Source organism: Sinocyclocheilus grahami, unplaced genomic scaffold (assembly GCF_001515645.1).
Source record: "Sinocyclocheilus grahami isolate Dianchi unplaced genomic scaffold, SAMN03320097.WGS_v1.1 scaffold48.1, whole genome shotgun sequence".
Taxonomy (NCBI): Eukaryota; Metazoa; Chordata; class Actinopteri; order Cypriniformes; family Cyprinidae; genus Sinocyclocheilus; species Sinocyclocheilus grahami.
Window position 1 is genome coordinate 610,042 of NW_015505227.1, and position 20,208 is coordinate 630,249.

Below are 20,208 nucleotides of genomic sequence, written 5' to 3' on the forward strand. Positions count from 1 at the left end.
GAGAGGAGACCGAGTAAACACGCATCCGGGGGAACACGAGAGCGCGCATTATGCTGTCAAGCTTGCGCACTCTCGAGGATACTTAGGCGCGCCGCCGACCACGTGCCCGCCAGACGCTGAGTATTTACTGTGTTTACGTGGAAAGAAAGAAATTTGGCATAGGCGTAGATTACTTTAGTAAACGTCAACGGTGTCAGAGCAGGTTCAGCAATATTCCTAAAACTTTGGGAACACATCGAAGGCCATTACATTGAATTTTAAAATGACAAATCCCTGTAACCTTGTGCCACCTAGTGACTGCCCGTAGCCCACACCCAGAGGACAAATGCTTAGTCATATGTAGACACAATATTAAAGGGGTCATATGATGCGATTTCAATTTCTCCTTTCTCTTTGGAGTGTTACAAGCTCTTGGTGCATAAAGAAGATCTGTAAAGTTGCAAAGTCTCAAATCCAAAGAGATATTCTTTATAAAGTTAAGAGTCAACCACGCCTACCTAAAACGGCTTGTTCTAACACGCCCCCAACATGTCTACGATTTGCATAATGCCGCCCAAATGTTCATGCAAAGAAAGTAGGCGTATTTTTTATTCTCGCTGTAGTATTCGGTTGTTAAGTGGTGACATAAGAAGCGCTGTTTCCGGGTCCAAGCCACAACTCGCTTCCCTTGAGAATATCACCTCAGCAGCCGTTTATGAGCACTGTTTATTCATATTAAACATCTAAGCTCAACGTTTTCAAACTTACGGTCTACACTACAGTGTCCATGCTCACAGCGTCCCAAACACAAATCATTTTTATATTTATTTATTTAAATTTTAATTGTCTGGCCATCTGGGATTTCGGTATAGAGTTAAAGGTTAGGACTATAATTTTTTTTGGTAGTATTATATCACATTGTGAGTGTATATTAGCACCTTTTGTTGTTTTCTCGTGGTATCTGATTGAGCGTTTGGACACGGAAGCGGTGACACGTGACATCAGACTTAACAAGCAGATTGTTGTTGCCGCCGCCATGTTGTGAAGGCGCTGTGTTTCGTTGTGAAAATACTTTGGTTGGCCTTCCAAAAGAGGACGATATCTGCTTCGACATGCCTGGAGCTGATCCGTGCTGGTCGCTGAGGAAATACATCAACTTAGTGCTGTGGATCACCGGATCTGCTTTCACCGTGGACGAAGCGGAGTCCAGCCTGGGTTCGTCACATGTGGTTGCCGCAAGCCTGCCGGACACTCCTTCGTCGAACCCGCCCGCCTCTGCTTGCTCAAGCCGGCCTCCGCATACTCTAGGACGCGGCTCACTCTAGGCCGCGGTGTGTGACGCAGTTTCGTTGTGAAAGCGAAACTACTTTGTTTGGCCTTCCAAAAGAGTACATGACTAGAAATCAGTGGTTAAATTGTATTTACAACACTGTTCCAGAACAGTTTAACCCAAATATTCAGATGTGTCCAGCGCATTTTATGGAGGACTGTTTCCTGATCCTGGTAGACCACAATGCCAGCTGTATAGCCGGCTGTTCCGTTTTGGCAGGTCACGTTAGTCAAGCTTGCATCAGCTGACTCTCAGCTGATCCCCATCAACCTATGGGAATACGACACCTATCTAAGTATTCATATATAAGGTCCCGCAGTAGTATCAGCAGTTTTCGCATTGCTCAATAGCTAATTACCCTCCTCCATCCCCAACTCCTCCTCTGTCAGTCAGGATTCAGCCTGATTCTCCTTTGAATCAGACTAATTCTAAAATGTGTATATAACATTATTGAACTTAACGATATCTGCAATACATTTATGTTGGTTCTGTTCTGTTTACCCTGGGGGGTTATTGCTGCTCTCCCTGCTCTCATCCATGCTAGGCTGCATGGAGGCGCAGGGAGTTCTTGCCCAGAACAGAACCATACCGCCAATCCAAACTGTATGCTAATTGTCAATCATCTTTGACGATAGTGGTCCTGACAGAAACACATTTCATTACACCAAATACACAACATAATGTTCTTTTTAGCAGCATCATATGACCTCTTTAAATAAAAATATTTATTTTGTTTATGGTAAGTAAAACCAAAAATAAAGATAGGGATGCACCACAAACTGTTCCAAATTCACTTGCCAAAAGCTGTTATGCCAACAATTTCAACTTTACAGGTGGTGATGGACAAATCTAAATAATACGATGTTTTTTTATATTTATATTAAGCCGTTATAATATAATATTATATAATAATTAATTCCTTAGCATAACTTCTGTAATGACAGGAACATCATTAAAGAAAACTATATATTTACACACACACTTTGAAGAGGAATGACGAGAGACTACTGTTGCTACATAGGTCTCTTTTAGTTAGAAATAAAATCAATAAGACTGAAGTGAGAGTGTAAATTTACTAGGGTGTTATTTACAAATAAGTGGTTCACAGAGTTAAGTAAGAGTGCTTAATCAAGCAATACTTGTTTTTAAAAAAATACTTGGTACAATATTTGTGTAAATTCATCCATGCACATCCTTTTCAAGCACAGTCTGTATCTTCAGTCACACACAAAAAGTCCATAAATGAAAAAGGTTCAAAATTGTACTTCCACAGTTAACAGAATAGAATTGCAGTGGTTCTGATTTATGGCAAACGTTCCAATGCACTACAGCAAAGATTAATGCGAAAACATTTTCACAGGTGTCCAAGGTAAGTCAGTCAAAACACAATTCCTACTGCTGCACTGAACCAACAGGGAAGGCTTATTCAGCGTACAAAATGTGTTCTGTACAGTATATATGCAGAACTTTTTATTCATATCTAAGAGCAGTTTTCCTAACCCAAACAGTCTCCTTAAAACATATCTAAAAAATGGCAACACTGGTTTTAGTTGAGTACAAAAGGGGAACTTTTACCAATAGTACAAAATACAGTGTCATTATGTGTCAACCACTAGGATTCGATAAGTCACGTTGGAGTAAACGCACTAATTTATTCAGCAAACATTTCACTCCTGTTTTTGAAATATATACGATTTCCACACATCTTAATGGTTCAGCTCTACATAGTAATATAAACAAATTAAACGTTTGTGTAAACCACTACAATAAAAGTCATTATAGATTGATAAAATCTTTCAATCCTTACAACAGCCCTCTTTTTCACCTATATCACATTAATATTCATTTTCATTTATATTTCTTTTGAAAAGGAAAAAGCTCTTTAAGGCTTATGGATTACTTCCCAAAGTCTCAAGTTTAAAATGGCTCATGGTCATTCTTATAAAAAAATGGGTGTCACTTAAGGAAAGCGAGACAACTCTTTGAGAAGAGTGCAGATTCAAAGTTATGGCTCCCTCTGGCCTCATGAACTGCTGCCAGAACTACATCAGATGTTTAACCCATCTGAAGGACATCTAAAAGGGTGTGAGGACTTCAGATGCTTCTTTACACGTGGCATTCAGCGCTAATTCTTGGTACCTAGTCTTGATGGTTGGAATTATGGCTTATCACTCAGGTAAGTGCCATGTCTCTTATTGTGCTTTTCATCCGACTCTTTTCCAGCTCTGCATCTTCATCACTAGTAAGCATATATAAGAACAAAATGTATAGCCAAGATGGTGCCATAACCAGTCCTGGACAGCATGTGTTACTTGACGTTGAACACCATGAGGGGCCTCTCTTCACGCTTTTGCCAGGGGCTCTTCTTATTCTCTCCATCATCATCTTTGCCGTCGGCTTCATTGTCATCATCAGGACTGGTGACAGAGTCTCTGTGGACCTCGCTGGCACTACTACGGGTGCTGTTATCCCGACTGCGGCCTTTACGAGGGAACGTCCCTCCTCTGGATTCAGAGGTCTCGTCAAGCAGTGGCGCTGTGGAGTTCTCCTCAGTTGAGTACACAGCTGAATGGCTCTCGCTGCTTGAGTCTGGCGTTTCGATAACGGGAAGCTTGGAATAAATCTTTCCATGAGCTTTTCTTTCACCTCCCTCCTTCCCTCTGCCCTCCTCTTTTAGTTTCCGGTGAGTCGATTTCCCTGAACTCACGGGGAGTGCTTCAGTACGGTGGTCCTGGGCTAGATTGCTGGGGCCCACGGGTGCACGCAAGGCTTCATTACTTAGCTCAATGTAGGAGTGTCTAACAAGAGAGTTTGAACGTCCGTCAAGGGAAACGAACCAGGCACGAGGGTGTGGCTTTACTCCAAGCTCCAGCAGCTTCTTCTCTGTCATCGCTTGCAGCTCTCCATTCATTTGTGCAATGGTGGAGTCATTGAAAAGGACAGGAATACGGACGGGGGCAGTGGACTGTTCCGATCCCCAGTTCTCCTCTGAAGGTCCCTCTGCTTGCTGGCTAGACGACAACTCTTCCTTTTCTTGCCTGGCCTGCTGCTGCTGTTGTTGTTGCTTTTGGTGTTGACTCTGTTGCCGTGGCAGCGTAATGCTAACCTGGATGCCCTCCATATCATGCTGCAGCTGTTGCTGCCTTTCCATTGCCTGCTCCACAGCTGACAGGTCAGAGGACAGATGCATATAATGTGCAGGGATGACCAGCGTGGGCACCATGCTGTGGTACATGCTCTCCTTCATCTGCTCCATAGAATGACAGAAGATCAGCTGGCCAGGCTGGGTGTTTACAGAACTGGGCCGACTGAGGTGATCCCCTGCCGGTGCATAATACTCTGGGGGCATGCTGTCCCGACTGTGATCCTGATAGTGGCCAGTAAATGGTGGCAAAAGGAAGGACATCTAAAAGGGTGTGAGGACTTCAGATGCTTCTTTACACGTGGCATTCAGCGCTAATTCTTGGTACCTAGTCTTGATGGTTGGAATTATGGCTTATCACTCAGGTAAGTGCCATGTCTCTTATTGTGCTTTTCATCCGACTCTTTTCCAGCTCTGCATCTTCATCACTAGTAAGCATATATAAGAACAAAATGTATAGCCAAGATGGTGCCATAACCAGTCCTGGACAGCATGTGTTACTTGACGTTGAACACCATGAGGGGCCTCTCTTCACGCTTTTGCCAGGGGCTCTTCTTATTCTCTCCATCGTCATCTTTGTCGTCAGCTTCATTGTCTTCATCAGGACTGGTGACAGAGTCTCTGTGGACCTCGCTGGCACTACTACGGGTGCTGTTATCCCGACTGCGGCCTTTACGAGGGAACGTCCCTCCTCTGGATTCAGAGGTCTCGTCAAGCAGTGGCGCTGTGGAGTTCTCCTCAGTTGAGTACACAGCTGAATGGCTCTCGCTGCTTGAGTCTGGCGTTTCGATAACGGGAAGCTTGGAATAAATCTTTCCGTGAGCTTTTCTTTCACCTCCCTCCTTCGCTTTGCCCTCCTCTTTTACTTTCCGGTGAGTAAATCTCCCTGAACTCACGGGGAGTGCTTCAGAACGGTAGTCTTGGGCTAGACTGCTGGGGCCCACGGGTGCACGCAAGGCTTCATTGCTTAGCTCAATGTAGGAGTGTCTAACAAGAGAGTTTGAACGTCCGTCAAGGGAAACGAACCAGGCACGAGGGTGTGGCTTTACTCCAAGCTCCAGCAGCTTCTTCTCTGTCATCGCTTGCAGCTCTCCATTCATTTGTGCAATGGTGGAGTCATTGAAAAGGACAGGAATACGGACGGGGGCAGTGGACTGTTCCGATCCCCAGTTCTCCTCTGAAGGTCCCTCTGCTTGCTGGCTAGACGACAACTCTTCCTTTTCTTGCCTGGCCTGCTGCTGCTGTTGTTGTTGCTTTTGGTGTTGACTCTGTTGCCGTGGCAGCGTAATGCTAACCTGGATGCCCTCCATATCATGCTGCAGCTGTTGCTGCCTTTCCATTGCCTGCTCCACAGCTGACAGGTCAGAGGACAGATGCATATAATGTGCAGGGATGACCAGCGTGGGCACCATGCTGTGGTACATGCTCTCCTTCATCTGCTCCATAGAATGACAGAAGATCAGCTGGCCAGGCTGGGTGTTTACAGAACTGGGCCGACTGAGGTGATCCCCTGCCGGTGCATAATACTCTGGGGGCATGCTGTCCCGACTGTGATCCTGATAGTGGCCAGTAAATGGTGGCAAAAGTGGAGGTGGAGACGGTGGGTCTGATGAATAGCCCTGGTTGTCTTTTGCATTATGGTGATGATATCTGCGCTCGTCAGAGTCCTCAGCAGAGCTGTAACCTTTGCTATAGTCATCCTGCAGGAGCGGGTCTCGAGTTCCTGTGTTTGAGGAGCGAGTGGTCTTCAATGGGAAACTCTCTCCTCGCTTTGTGTCAGCGTTTATCCTGGAGTTGTGCTGTCTCTGGGTGGGGCCATGTCTGAAGAAGTCCTCTCGAGAGCTGTGTAGATCACGGTTGGAGGAAAGGTCAGATTTGATGCCGTCATGGTCGGCGGCCGAGGATGCTGTCTCCATGTGTCCACCACTGATGAGATTTAGGTGGGAAGTGGATGTGCCCTGGTCTCTCTTTGAGCTCTCCAGAGTGGACGAGAGGTACATATTACGCCGATGCTGCCGAGGTTTTAGACACCGCCTCCTGAAATATTATAATAATATCTGTTAGATATTATACTAAATATACATATAAAGAAAAAATTTATTACTTTTGTTAACATAACTACTGACTACAGTTTCACTGAAATAACGACAAATACAAATGTAGTTTAGTGTCTTGCTCAATTTGCTCATGGAAGTGATCTTAAGCTCATGGCAAGACTTTTGTGTATGCCTATACAAAAGTCTTGCTGTGACATGGGTGTTTCAACTTAAGGCCAAGCCTACAAGTATAAGCTATTAATTACTTTTTTAGGCACACAACAAACACACACAGAGCAATGATACCTGCAGTAGTACAGTAGCAAACACAGCAGAATAAGCACTAGCAGGGCCATGGCACCCAGAATCGCTAGCAGGAAAATAGTGTGATAGGTAGTGATGTCCCTTAGACCAGAGGTGTTCAGACCTGTTCCTTTAACACAAAAATAAACATTGTTGTTTTATTTACCCATTAAAAAAGTAAACCAAAATTAAACCAAGCAGATTAAAATTAGGAAAGTAATGTTATAAGAAGATTACATTTTTTTTATTAATTGAATCTTTAAAGTCATTCTGTGTCATTTAATGGTTACTGATCAAGGAAAATGTAAGGATAAAATGGCTGTTATTTTTCATGCAATATAATATACCATGTAACTGCTGCTGGTCTCACCTGAGGTTGAGGGAAATGCTGCAAGCCAGTATCCTAAATTTGGAGCCACAAAACTCCATGTCATCTGAGTGCCCTCTTTTTTAATGTATCCAGCACCACTTCTGACCCATAAACCTGCAGCAAACCAGAACTTTATTACAAAATGAGCAGACAGTGATAAATGCAATGAAATCTTGTTTCAGCTTACAGGAAAAGCTCAATTAAATGCGAATGGGCAGTGCGCCAGGGACAGATTAGACCCAAACTGTGCCAGATTACACATTCAATAGCTTTTCTTCATTAAAAAGTCATTTTAGGTCTAGGATCAGTCTAGGTTACCATTCAATATTCAAAATCACACAGATAATGTAATATGGAGCACCAAAGCAGGGCAGTGAGGGACACAAATTTTGCAACAAACCCTAAGGCCAAACAAAAGAGCACAGAGAGTTAATATGTTCTGACATGTCCCTGACAAATACGATTTCAAATGTCTCCCTCCACTAAACACAAAATGCTCACCCTGTGCTGGACTTCACAATTGGAGTGTACACAATGAACCTGTTACTATGAAGAAATACTATACTACATATAATATCAGCAATAACATTATTTTTATTGGAATCTGTTGCTTTTTAAATACTGCTATTTATAATTACATATTTCACAGCTTTGTGCACTAAGTACCAGCTACCTACAGCACAAAACTCCTCAAGACCGACCCAGGCAGCTGCATGCAATGGGTAATTACGCACACTAGAAGGTGCTATATGTTCAGCTCAGCAGGGAGACTTGTGCTCCAAAGCAGGGGGCTTTCCCAGTATAGTAAGCCCCTGCAAGTACCATGTGCTAAAGCATCCGCTCTCTCTGTATGGGCTATTTTGTATGTGATCTGTCTTCAAAGCAAACAGACTTAGTAGCACATCTGAATGTTTTTATAATCTGAACACACTAGGGCATTCAGGCCCCACCCTTTCAAGATAAAGCAGAGGGGGACTGAGCAGTCAGTGAAATCATATAATATAATTTATGCGGTGTTAGTAAATGAGACTCAGAGAGTCGCATTCTCAACATCTACGTTTCTACAGTCTACAGAGCAAAGTCCGAAACAATACAGACTTTTGTGTCTATCACATGGTCAAAAACACATTTACTGAGAGTTCACAGCTGCCCACCGCTCAGGAATACAGGCCCCTGTTCTCCACAACTAACTATCCTCTGAAACACATTTCTCTCGGATCACCCACACACACACATATTCAAGGCTTTCTTTCTCTAAAGCTCTCAAGCATTCTCTATCTAGGCATCCTGGAAACTGGTAGGCACCGTTTGAGCAGCTCTATGTACTAAGCTACCATATGGTCTAAAATCATTTTTTCTTTGGCTCTAAAACAAACTCTTGCTTACCTTATCACTCATATCAAAAGTAATCTAATGAATGCCTGTCTCTTAGTTTAAAAGAAGACTAGAGGCCTGTGCAAATTGTATAAGACTGAATTATATTTCAGAGTTGTTTTTTGTTTGTAGAATTCAAATTATATGATATGATTAATATTAAAGTGATAACCAAATTATTAATACATGGTACTTAAGTATGAAATTACTTTATTATTTTATTGTGAAATAATACTAAATCTGTATCAATATCCAACCTATATCAAACAGACATTTTTATAGGGAGCTATACTCTGACAACAAAATATTCTTTCAACAGTCTTATCTGTCAGTTATCTTGAAAACAGGGTGGGCAAGGGTCAAAGGTGTCAGAGAAGGCTTTCCAGGCCAACTGACTCTCTTACTGACAGCTATCACAGTCCTGTGGGAATCATGGATTAGAAATTCCTTAAATGCATTGTGGGTCATCTTTAATTACTGTACCTTTATTTATCCAAGACCAGTTCAGGAAAATGAGCCAAGAATGACAAACATGCTAGGGCTGCAACAAACGATTATTTTAATAATCGATTGATCTAACGATTTATAACGGTATTAATAATTATATTAAAGCTTACATTATTCAACTTTTACAATTACTTAAAATATTGAGTTACATATTCTTACTAATAAATAAAACAATGTAAACATTTCAGCTTTTGAAAGTGTCAAACAATTATATTATTATTGTACAATTACAATTATTATAAGTTTGTTTACAAATCAAATAAATATATTTGGCACACAAAATGAAATCACAGACAGAGAGCCTTTCTCATTCACCATTTAATTAACTGTATGAAAAAGTGACTGATGGATAATTCTGCCTAACTACTCCTTTTGTAAGACATACGGGTATGGAACAAAATAAAGGTAAGTGATAAGACATCTCACCGCAGTCATTTTTGTTGTGCATTTACACACCGACTCTCATAAGCTCTGTGTGTGTCGTCTTCTCGAGCTGAATTACAGTCTTGAGCTACCGGCCCACACTGGAAAAACCGTGTTATTGCAGGCCCTTACATTAGGTCATTTGAGATCAAACGAATATTCGACAACAAAAATATTTATCGACAATTTTTTATTGTTGACGTTGTCGATAATATCGACTAATCATTTCAGCCCTAATTCATGACAAAGTATGATTGCATGAAAGGGACAAGGTGGCAATCAAAACAAAAAAACATATAGATGTATGTAAGTATATATAGATAGATAGATGTCAATTCAAAAGTTTCATAAATAGGATAATGTATAATAAAACAAACATTACACAACAACTTCTAATGCCCTTTGATGGGCATCTGTCAAAACCTTACCATAGGAAACCAGGGAGTCTGATTACATTCCCTGACCAGTCATTCATTTGCCTACTGTGGGTAAAAGGGGAAGTTGGGATTAGGTTGCCATAGACTAAGCTGCTTAGTTTAATATGTCACAATCATTTAAGATTTCTCTGTGGAGCTAAGAAAGGTTAAATTAACCTTTAACCACACTTTAGGAGAGAGCTAAATAAGCAGCCCAGACATTAGAGTGAAGAGCTGAAAAAATGTATCACAGATGTACAAGATAACCTGGAATGACGTGCAACTATATCAAGAGCAATCTATGGAAAACTAAGACCTGAATATAAAGCCAGAAAGTGAGCCAGTACCCTCTTTTAGTCATATTGATTTTTCCACCAGAGCTGTTCTCTTTATTAAGCTGGCATCTGAAGGATCTAGGGAATTCTGCAAAGCTTGCCAGGAACTAAATCACATCCTGTTTTGGGAGCTATGTCATGATGGCGTCAATGTCTGCTTTATGAATTGGCAGGCAATTATCTCTCCAATGTGAGAAGACCTAACAGCTTCTTTGATTTGTACTGCACACTCACTTCATCTGCTCTCACTTTATCTGATCCTGCTTGAATGGCTCTCAACTAGATCTGGAAATTCCACAGTGTCTTTCTCCATCTTTCCTCCTTTATTAACTATTTTTCTTTCCATCACTCAGCTTCTTGTACACTTTTAAACATTGGCGTCAATGTCTGCTTTATGAATTGGCAGGCAATTATCTCTCCAATGTGAGAAGAACTAACAGCTTCTTTGATTTGTACTGCACACTCACTTCATCTGCTCTCACTTTATCTGATCCTGCTTGAATGGCTCTCAACTAGATCTGGAAATTCCACAGTGTCTTTCTCCATCTTTCCTCCTTTATTAACTATTTTTCTTTCCATCACTCAGCTTCTTGTACACTTTTAAACATTTACAACCCCCTCTCCCAAATGTGAGGTTAAGCCCTTGTCATCTCACTCCGAGTCCTCATATTCTGACTTAGTTTTGCTTGCATGAACTATCACAGGGGTGTCCAATTCTTTTTTTTTTTTTTTTTGGAAGGCCAATGTCCTACAGAGTTTAGCTCCGACATGCCTCAACACACTTGCATGGAAGTTCTAGTATTCCCGACAACCTTCATTAGCTGGTTCAGGTGTTTAATAAATAAAAAACTCTGCAGGATAGTGGCCCTCCAGGAGCAAGATTGGGCACCCCTGAACCATTGGGTACTAGGCTGCTGTAGAATCTGGATCAGCAAAAGGGTAAATAGAACATGGTCACCCTCATGATCACACTGATAAAGTTTCTAGTTTGATCCCTATAAGGAGTAACACTGGATAAAATTGTCTGTTTGCATACTGTTGTTTAAAGTTAACCAACATTTTGTTAAATGCTGTTTACCTGTCCTGTCCTCGAACCTCCATACTGGGACACTGGTGGCAGTCTTGAGAGGTGAGTCAGAAGGAAGGGGGATGGAGATGTGAATGGGTTCTGACACCTGGACCTCAGTGCCGTTGGGCCCAGTGAGCTGAGCACACATTGCAGCTAGAGCAGTTAGCTCCACCCAGCTACTGTTGGTTCCTGAAACAAGGCAGACAGTAATAGCAAAACATGGATTAAAATCCATGAGGCCACTGTTGCAAGCCTCTGTTTACAGCAGTATTCTATGCAATGATGAATGATTAAAGTGAGGGGGGGTAGTAATGCTAGATGCATGGTAACTCCACAGAAACATATTTCTTTGAAGAGGTGTTTGGATAATCTCACCTGTAGAGTTGTTCTCCAAGGCAAGGGGGTAAGGAAAGCCCCCAAGCTCATACTGACTGCGGGAAGAGGTGAGCCTTGCAGAGAGGGTAATTTGGGAGCTGTTTAGGGGTGGTCGGATGGCTCTCCTCTGAAGCTGTACCCATGGCTGTCTCCGGGATCCTAGACAACAGGGATTTATAAAAGACTTTAATAAAAATGTACAGGTATAGTGAGTACGGATAAATTAATTGTAAGGAATTTATGGTTTATGATAAAGAATGAAGTCATAACGGTTTCACAAATCAGACTACAATGTCTGCCTTGTATGACTGTTGTATGAGTTATTGCCAGTTATTTCTTCCCAGCCCTAATAATGCGCTGCTCTGGGGTTTGTTGTTTCCATGTGTTTTACTAGTTAATTAAGTCAACATCCACTTCCTTTAACCAATGTTGCTGTTATAATGAGTGTTATAGTGATTTAACATTTCTCTGCTATAGCTGCTTTGCTTTACTCTCCTCTCTTGCCTGTCAGAGAGAGGAATTGCAAGATAACTTTATGTGAAAGCTGTGGGGCAGGGCTAATAATTTGTAAGAAATTGCTAAAAATATCTCAAGACAGATAAAGACAATTTTTCCCAGAATGGGGGTAACAATGGAGTTTCTTGAATTTCTTGAAACATTTTACAAGAAGAATACAGAGCTCAGAATCCACACTGCAGTAATCCCTTCCCCTCCTCCAATTGGCTCGCTTTGTGTGGAAGAGGCAAATAGTAATAAAAGAATAAGAAGGCCTAAAAATATAAGCGTGTATCTCTCACTGTAGGCTGTCTGCTCCGATTAGTGCTGGGTTAGCCGGTCACTGATCAGCCCAGACATCTAGGATAGCATGAGAGTGCTTGGGGACCACTGAAAGCAGGCAGGCAGTGACACTCCCTCTTTTGGCCACAGTTATTCATTTATGTACTTACCATATCCAGCTCTTGATGAGAGGACAAACTAATACAGCACAAATCATCCAAAGGAATCTCTAAAATTAAACCAGATACCATTTGCCTAACCATCTCCATTTGAGCAACAGAAACAAACACAAATACCAGCATTTAAGACAAGCATGAGATTCAATTAGGCTATAAAAAGCAAGGATAATGTGATAGCCTACTCACTGACTAATATCTTTAGGTTTCTGTCTCTTAGCCTAATTGCATACCGTGGCACAAGCAGCGATTTGCATCTTACACAATGACAAGAAGGGCAGCAACAGCATCTGACCAACAAAGCTTGCATTTCCTCTAGGATTGCACAAGGATTGGGCTGCAGATGGGTTGATCCCCTGTAAACCTGACACTGAAAACTATGATTATGCAGTAAAAGAACGGAACAGTCTAGTTGGGACTGGTGCTTTGCCAAATGGCAAGCCTCCTAAGGAGCTTGGGCATTTTGAATGGCATAGTGAATCCCCTTCATGTGCAAAATCATGTGGTTGGCCTCCCTGATGACCTCGTTCTATCAGAGAGATGCTCAGTGATAAACATCACAAATGTCAGTTGGCTTCATGAATGGCATGAACATAACTGCATATAAAAATATATCCCCTTAAAATTTACAGATGACATAAAAAGTAAATGGAAAACAACACATTTCTTATCACTGACCATTGGTCTCCCCCAAACTTCTAGGTTTAGTTTATTCTCTTTTTGTTGGGCAACTGGGCCTACTTTGAAATGCTACCAACAGGCCCAATATTATTGAAGCAAAGCAAAACCTTTCTGGTTCAAAGGGGAGTGTTCACTGACTCATATCATTCTAAAGACGGGCAGAGAGCTAGATTGAGAAAATGAAAACCCCTGAGGGAGTCAGCTCACCAAAGAGACATACTACTCATGAAAAATAACTAAAGTGCTCTTCCCTCAACTGCACCAGCCAATTTATCACCATTTCCATGACAAAGCCATAGATGTTAGTAGCATCAGTGGGCCTTTTGTACAGAGAGTCAGCTCACCAAAGAGACATACTACTCATGAAAAATAACTAAAGTGCTCTTCCCTCAACTGCACCAGCCAATTTATCACCATTTCCATGGGAAATGGCTATTTGAATGCTATAGATTAGTATTGCTGACCTTGGGGTCAATCTGTCTGAGAAAAACAATGAGAGTTAATGCTGAGTGCCTGTTACCCACTCTGACATAGATGCATTCAATTGTGAGAATGGCCAGCTTGGGGTCAGAGTTAAATGAATGTGTACCATCTGCTTACAAATAATTATTAATATAAACTGGATTCATTAATTGGATAAATTATTACACATTTGGATGAATGTGTCTGCTAAATAAATGCCAATTTGAGAAAAAATAAATAAATACAGATAAAAATAAGTGAGTAACATGAGTATTAGAGATAATTGTTACATAATATTGCATTTTACCTCAGAAAAGTTAACCATTATTATAGGTCACAGCCAGTAACATAAACTCTAAAGTACATTTCATTTGCAAAGTATTTAATTCATTTTCTAAAAATAGGCTTTGTTACACAGTTGTTAAAATATAAACAAAAAATATAAACTGTCTGCATATATTTTGTGATACATACTATTACTGTGATCAGTATGAAATTAGGTATGGACATTTTTCAAAAATATTGTATTAGAATATTTGGGCTCATAAAAAAACAGTATTTGTTTATGTAAATGACGTTTAACAAGAAAGACGTTATTTTTTAATCAAGTTTTTGTCACCATTTCTGAAGAAGCTTTTGATTAGGCATTATACACAACGTTCTACAACAACGTAACATTATATCTCAAGGTTTCCTTTTAGCTGAAAACAATAAGAATGCGCGCCGACACAGGTGTTCCCGAGACACAAAGATAATGGTGTGCTAAGCAAAGTTTCTTACATCGCTTTGTGTTTTCTGTTCTTAAAACACTTTTCCTCGAGGAAACTTAAAGCATATGTCTCAAGATAATTTTGCTATCAGATAAGCTCTCTTCTCGGCTCACACTTGATCAAAGTAATTCCAAACTTCGCGAGGCAGACGACGACATTCTGTGATCAAACACATTCAACTTGTTAACACACTCCACAGCACCACCCAGTGCATTTAGTTATAACTGACTTTTAGTTTGCGTGCTTAGGATTTATCATGGATTCCCTGCATTTACGGCCAGCAAAGCAAAACGTAGTACAATTCAAATAGTGTTTTTATTTTTCAAATAATAATTACATATTGAATATTCTAATATTCAACTATTTGTGCACATCCCTATATGAAATGGTATTAAAAATACTCATATGAAATATGACTCTGGCCATAACTCCCACCCCCATATGGTAGCAATCAGTCAGTTCATCCAAACAAGCATTTTTTATGTAATCTTTATCCGGTACTGGAGATTAGCTATCTATCAAAAGGATTAGTGCACTTTCTGAGCATGTAAGCCACACTGGAAAACCACATTAAGTCATATAATTATCAATGTCTGAATGATGTCAATTCTATGGCGATCACCTGCAGACTGCCATTTTGTCAATGGTTTGATTTACAGCAGTAAGAATGACTCAATAGATCTCTGTATCTCAATAGGCCCTGTGCCTGGAAGCTGTTCATGCAAGCAGGTCTCAGGAGATTTACATTCAACTCACACTCACGCTTGATTCTCACCAGTTTATTCTCAGAAAAACACTTCCCTCCTTTTTCACCTTGCCTCCCTCTCTAGTCAACAAAGTAATTTCTCAACTCTCTCTTCATTGCACATGTTCTTAGTTACAGATGTGCTTGCGCTCTGTTGGGAGAGGAAGACATAATGCTCCTCTTGGCCAGAGATTGGAAAAATGAAGAAGAGAGAGGATGTTAGAAGGCTGATTTATGCATAGTTTTAAGGTAGATTTAACTAGAGATAGGGCTATCATAATAAATTGGGTTTTTTTTTTGTAAAATGGTTGTAGTCACTGCAAATATTGACAAGTGTATCAAAATTGCAATTCAGTTCAATCCAGTATAATTCTAAATTCACACTAATTAAAATGCACCTAAAGACATCCAGATATACAAACACAGCAATGACATACAACAATGCCTATTCAAACATTCAATTTGCCCATTTATATTTGCATGTTTCTAAACAAACCCTCAAGCCCAAATCAATTGAGTAACTTCTTTTCAGGCGGGCATGCTGTGAACACAAAAGTCCACCCACGCTACGGCTCAGAGTTTAGGCTGTTTCTGTCAGTACATTCGCTTGACTCACTTTTCATAAAAATGCTCCCAAAAAACATAGCCCGACTCTGCAAACAAATACTCTGAAGGTGCATGTTTGAACAAAACAATTAAGGCACATGTTGTATTGTGCATGGCTTTTCTCAATACAGGAGGCATTAACAAGCTCTTTACAACAGTGGTCAGCAGCAAACCCTCACTGACAAACTAGCAGATCTCAGATCAGGTTTTACATGACACATTCCTCCCACGCAGCAGAGACAGATATGCAACACTTTAATAATAACCCCTCCTGTTACAAAATGCACATTCTACTACTTAAAATAATTCTATACTTACTCTAGTAAATAAATATATTACAAATATAATATAGCATTTAAAAACATGTTTAGAAGTTTTTTTTATATGACTGTAGCATATACTGTATATATATATATATATATATATATAAACTCAAAAGAAAATATTATTCCTAGCTTTATAGAAACAAGCATATGAAATTCAAGAGATAAATGCTATATTATCACTACAGTAGCTTTGATGCACAAAATTGTAAAGCAACCTGTTTAATTTCAGTTAAACAGGTACCTGATTATGTAATCATCCACGACACATCAGATGTTAAAACTGAAACCAGAATCCTGCAATTATCTGAGACTGATTTAACAGCTGTTATTATTATTACAGTTGTTTTTATTAAATAAAACGACAAATTTAGTTTTTAGTAATTGAAATAAAGCTTGAATTGAAATAAAATAAAAAATATATATTAGACAAAACATTTACTTTTATAAATAAAAATAAATTCAAAATATGATTAAATTCTATGATAGTTTATAAATACTACAAAAACTGTTTCACAGTTGTTTGACATTTTAATATAGTTGTTTATAGACTGATTGTTGAGAGTGTTGAAATTCAGTTCAAGTTCATATATCTTCAGCTGTAGGTCAACAACTGTGGTATGACGCCACAATGACAAAGGATCATAGTTGTGGCCAATTACATTACGTTATTACATATACTGTTTATTTCACTGGCTGCTTAAATAAAACTTAAGTTTAAGCTTGTTTAATTAGATGGAAAGATCTAAAGGAATACGTAAAGCATCTGTGACCTCCTGACAATTTTCACTGTATCCATTTTCAGTATCACTCAAGCCAGATTAAAAAAAAACTAACACTTTGGTACAGTAATGTACAATTACTCAAATACTTTACGCCCTTATTAAAATGTCTAAATCGGTCAGCGAGGCCTTTTTTCTGTGCTGGGCCCAACAAGTTGCCCATTTATTTCTGGAACAGCTTGGAGACACTGATGGTATTCTGGTGCGAGAGCCTCTCTTACTGAATGTGAAGAGGGAACAAGAGCAAGCTGTCATGCTTTCAGCGAAGAGGGAATGGGAGGACACTGCACCTTTTGAGTGCATGCAACTATAATCACTGAGCACATCAGAGACACCCCTATATGCACAGAGATCAAGCTCATTAAATTGATAAGCATCAGGCAGAAAGAGCTGCATCAGGATGCCTACACACAAAACACATGCAAGTCCGACCCAAATGTTTAATGTCATGATTGTTACCATCTATTTCCATTAGTTTATATCCAGCTGGTCACATTATTGCATTTGTTAGCCAGCAAAGTTGCAGATTTAAAGATGTGACGAGAGAAAGCAAACTCTGATATGTTGATTCAGTCAACTGAGCGCCAGTCACACCGTTTTCCATTAAATTACATTATCTTTGTCCCAAATCATAATGACTTCACTCTAGGTTGTAAAATTGTTTATTGTGCATTTTTCAGCGAAATGTTTGTCTTTCTGTGGCTCTAATAAAGTCTGTGTGCTTCATATAGAGAGCTATAATATAGATCGCTCTTTCTCTTTCCGTTTGCTCAGTTTTTTTTTTAAACACCGAACTTCAAACTCATCTATGCTACTTTGTTCATTCTTGAAGTAAACTTTTGCCCGGTGATTAAATAAACTGTTTTAGACCGCTGCTTGAATTGAACGTGTTGCGTCCGGTGTGTGGGTGATACCTGATACCTGCGAGTTGTCCTAGATGCGACGCGGTGCTGTGCTTTTGCCCGTTGTGTGACTAACATATTTTGTTATTTTAATTAGATAATCAAATTTTTCAAACAGAAGCAAATAAAGTGTGATAGTATACATACAATATCCATATGTATGTAATTTCAGTGCTATGGTCTTTGTGTAGATATTTAAAGAGGACCATCTTTAAACATGACTGTTGAAATGAAATGGTAACACTTTACAATAAGAGTCCATTTGTAACATTAACTAAGGTTGATAAAAAGCTGTAGAATATTGTTCCTTGTTAGAGTGTGTTAATTTCAACATTAACGAATACATTTTTTAAATTTTAAAGTAGCTTCTGTTAACATTAGTTAATGAACTATGAACTAAGTTTAATGATCAATATATAATTAATAGTATTTGTATTCATTTTCAAAGTATGGTTCAAAACTTATTTTTTTATGGTAAAGCACTATTTTAGTTTTTGTTAAGTATCCATTTTAAAAACTACTGGTTGATTCATTGAGGATATGTAGTGCTTTGATATTCACACTTCCCACCCAGAAAGCATTTAACTAAAAGTCACTTTCCCACAACCATAATTTGAGCCATAACACTCTCTATTAAACACCTGACTGGCACTGCAAAACACACGAGCCACCCAGGCAACACAGGCAGCAGTTTCTCTAAATCTTCCTTACGTTGCCAGAGGAAACAACCTCTTTCCAAAGCAAATGTGTCATTTGATCACGTTTGTAAATCTTAATGACATTTATTGAGCATGCAACGTGGTGAAATAGCTAGCAGGCATTGCGTCCAGTCTCAGTTAAATTGTGTCTGCTTATTGGCAGCACTTGAGATACGAGACTATAGTGTTAGCCTGATTATTAAACAACCAACTCAGCAGTTCCACACATCTGCACATGTAACCACCGCAGGATGTGTGTGAATCAATGGAGCAGCATTTGGATCTCAGATTCCAAGCGAACCATGTGGAACACAGCCTGGCTGAACCGCCACAGAGAATCAGTAAACCCGTATTAAAGACAGACATAAAGCATCAGTCAAACCTACTGAAAAATGTTGGTACTCATATGGTTATCATAGGTATGAGCCCAAACTGTGATGTACTGATCCCTTTCTCTCCCTAGTAATTCCCATTCCCCTTTTCATAGCACTATAAATAAAAAGATTAAGAGTGGTAAGAGTTGAGGCTCTTTAAGGCTACGGTTAAAGGGACAGTCACCGTTTACTCATCCTCATGTTGTTCCAAACCTTTCTTCTGTGCAACACAAAGGAAGATATTTTGCAAAATGCTGGGAACCAAACAATATTTGAGCCCATTGGCTTCCACTGTAAACAACACTTTATATTGCTCAATATCCTCCTGTATGTTCCACAGAAGAAAGAAAGTCATACTGGTTTGGAAGGACATGAATGAGAACAAATGCTGACAGAACTTAAATTTTTGGATGAACTGTCACTTTAAGGCTAAAAACAGAAAAAAAGCTCACCTGGAGAACCCAACAGTAACTGCACCACATCGTCATACAGCAAGAGAGTGGCTGGTCTCTGGGGAAGTAAGTACAGACTTACGGAGGCATATACTGAAACACAAGTGAGAAAGAAACAAAAACAGAAGCATTAGTACACTAGCATTTAAATATTTAAGGTTAGTAAAAAACAATTTTGTAATGAAATTAATACTTTTTGTCCGCAAGGATGCATTAAATTGGTCAAAAGTGACAGAAAAGACATTTACAATATTACAAAACATTTATATTTCAAATAAATGCTGTTCTTTTGAACTTTCTATTCTTCAAATAATCATGAAAAATGTATCATAGTTTCCCAAAGTATTAAGCACTGTAACTGTTTTCAACACTGATAATGAGAATCTTACTTAGTATCTTACTGCAGTGGTTCCCAACCCTGGTCCTGGAATATCCCAACTCTGCACATGTTGTATTTTTCCCTATTCAAAAATGTATCTGGATACTCTCATCAGTTCATTAGTAGAGACACAGGCCCTGTTTACACCTGCTATTAAGATGCATTTTGGTCGATCCGATCACAAATGGATGATGCTAATTACAGGTGTTAATGGGGTGTAAAACCTTTTAAGCTTGTCCACTTTAGACCACTTCCAGAGGTAGTCGAAAACACATTTGATCGAATTGCTCTCATAGTGTGGATGCACATGTGGTCGCATGCATTCGAACAGCCACAAAAGACCGCCTCCTCTCTGCCTCCTGACCTAAAACTAAAACATTATGGGACGAGTAGTTGAAGCGTGTTAGCCAGACAGGATTTCA

At 39.7% G+C, this 20,208-nt stretch overlaps 1 protein-coding gene across 1 annotated transcript; it reads right to left on the reverse strand.

Moving 5' to 3' along the window:
- Nucleotides 1-2,477: 2,477 nt before the first annotated feature.
- On the reverse strand, nucleotides 2,478-19,537 carry LOC107582910 (protein FAM171A2-like; the record flags this gene model as incomplete). Its single annotated transcript, XM_016268937.1, has 7 exons — nucleotides 2,478-4,676; nucleotides 6,008-6,488; nucleotides 6,794-6,920; nucleotides 7,161-7,274; nucleotides 11,294-11,473; nucleotides 11,660-11,818; nucleotides 19,408-19,537. Coding segments are annotated over 7 exons (2,250 nt in total), but the record flags the coding sequence as incomplete, so codon positions are not given.
- Between the last annotated feature and the right edge of the window lie 671 nt (nucleotides 19,538-20,208).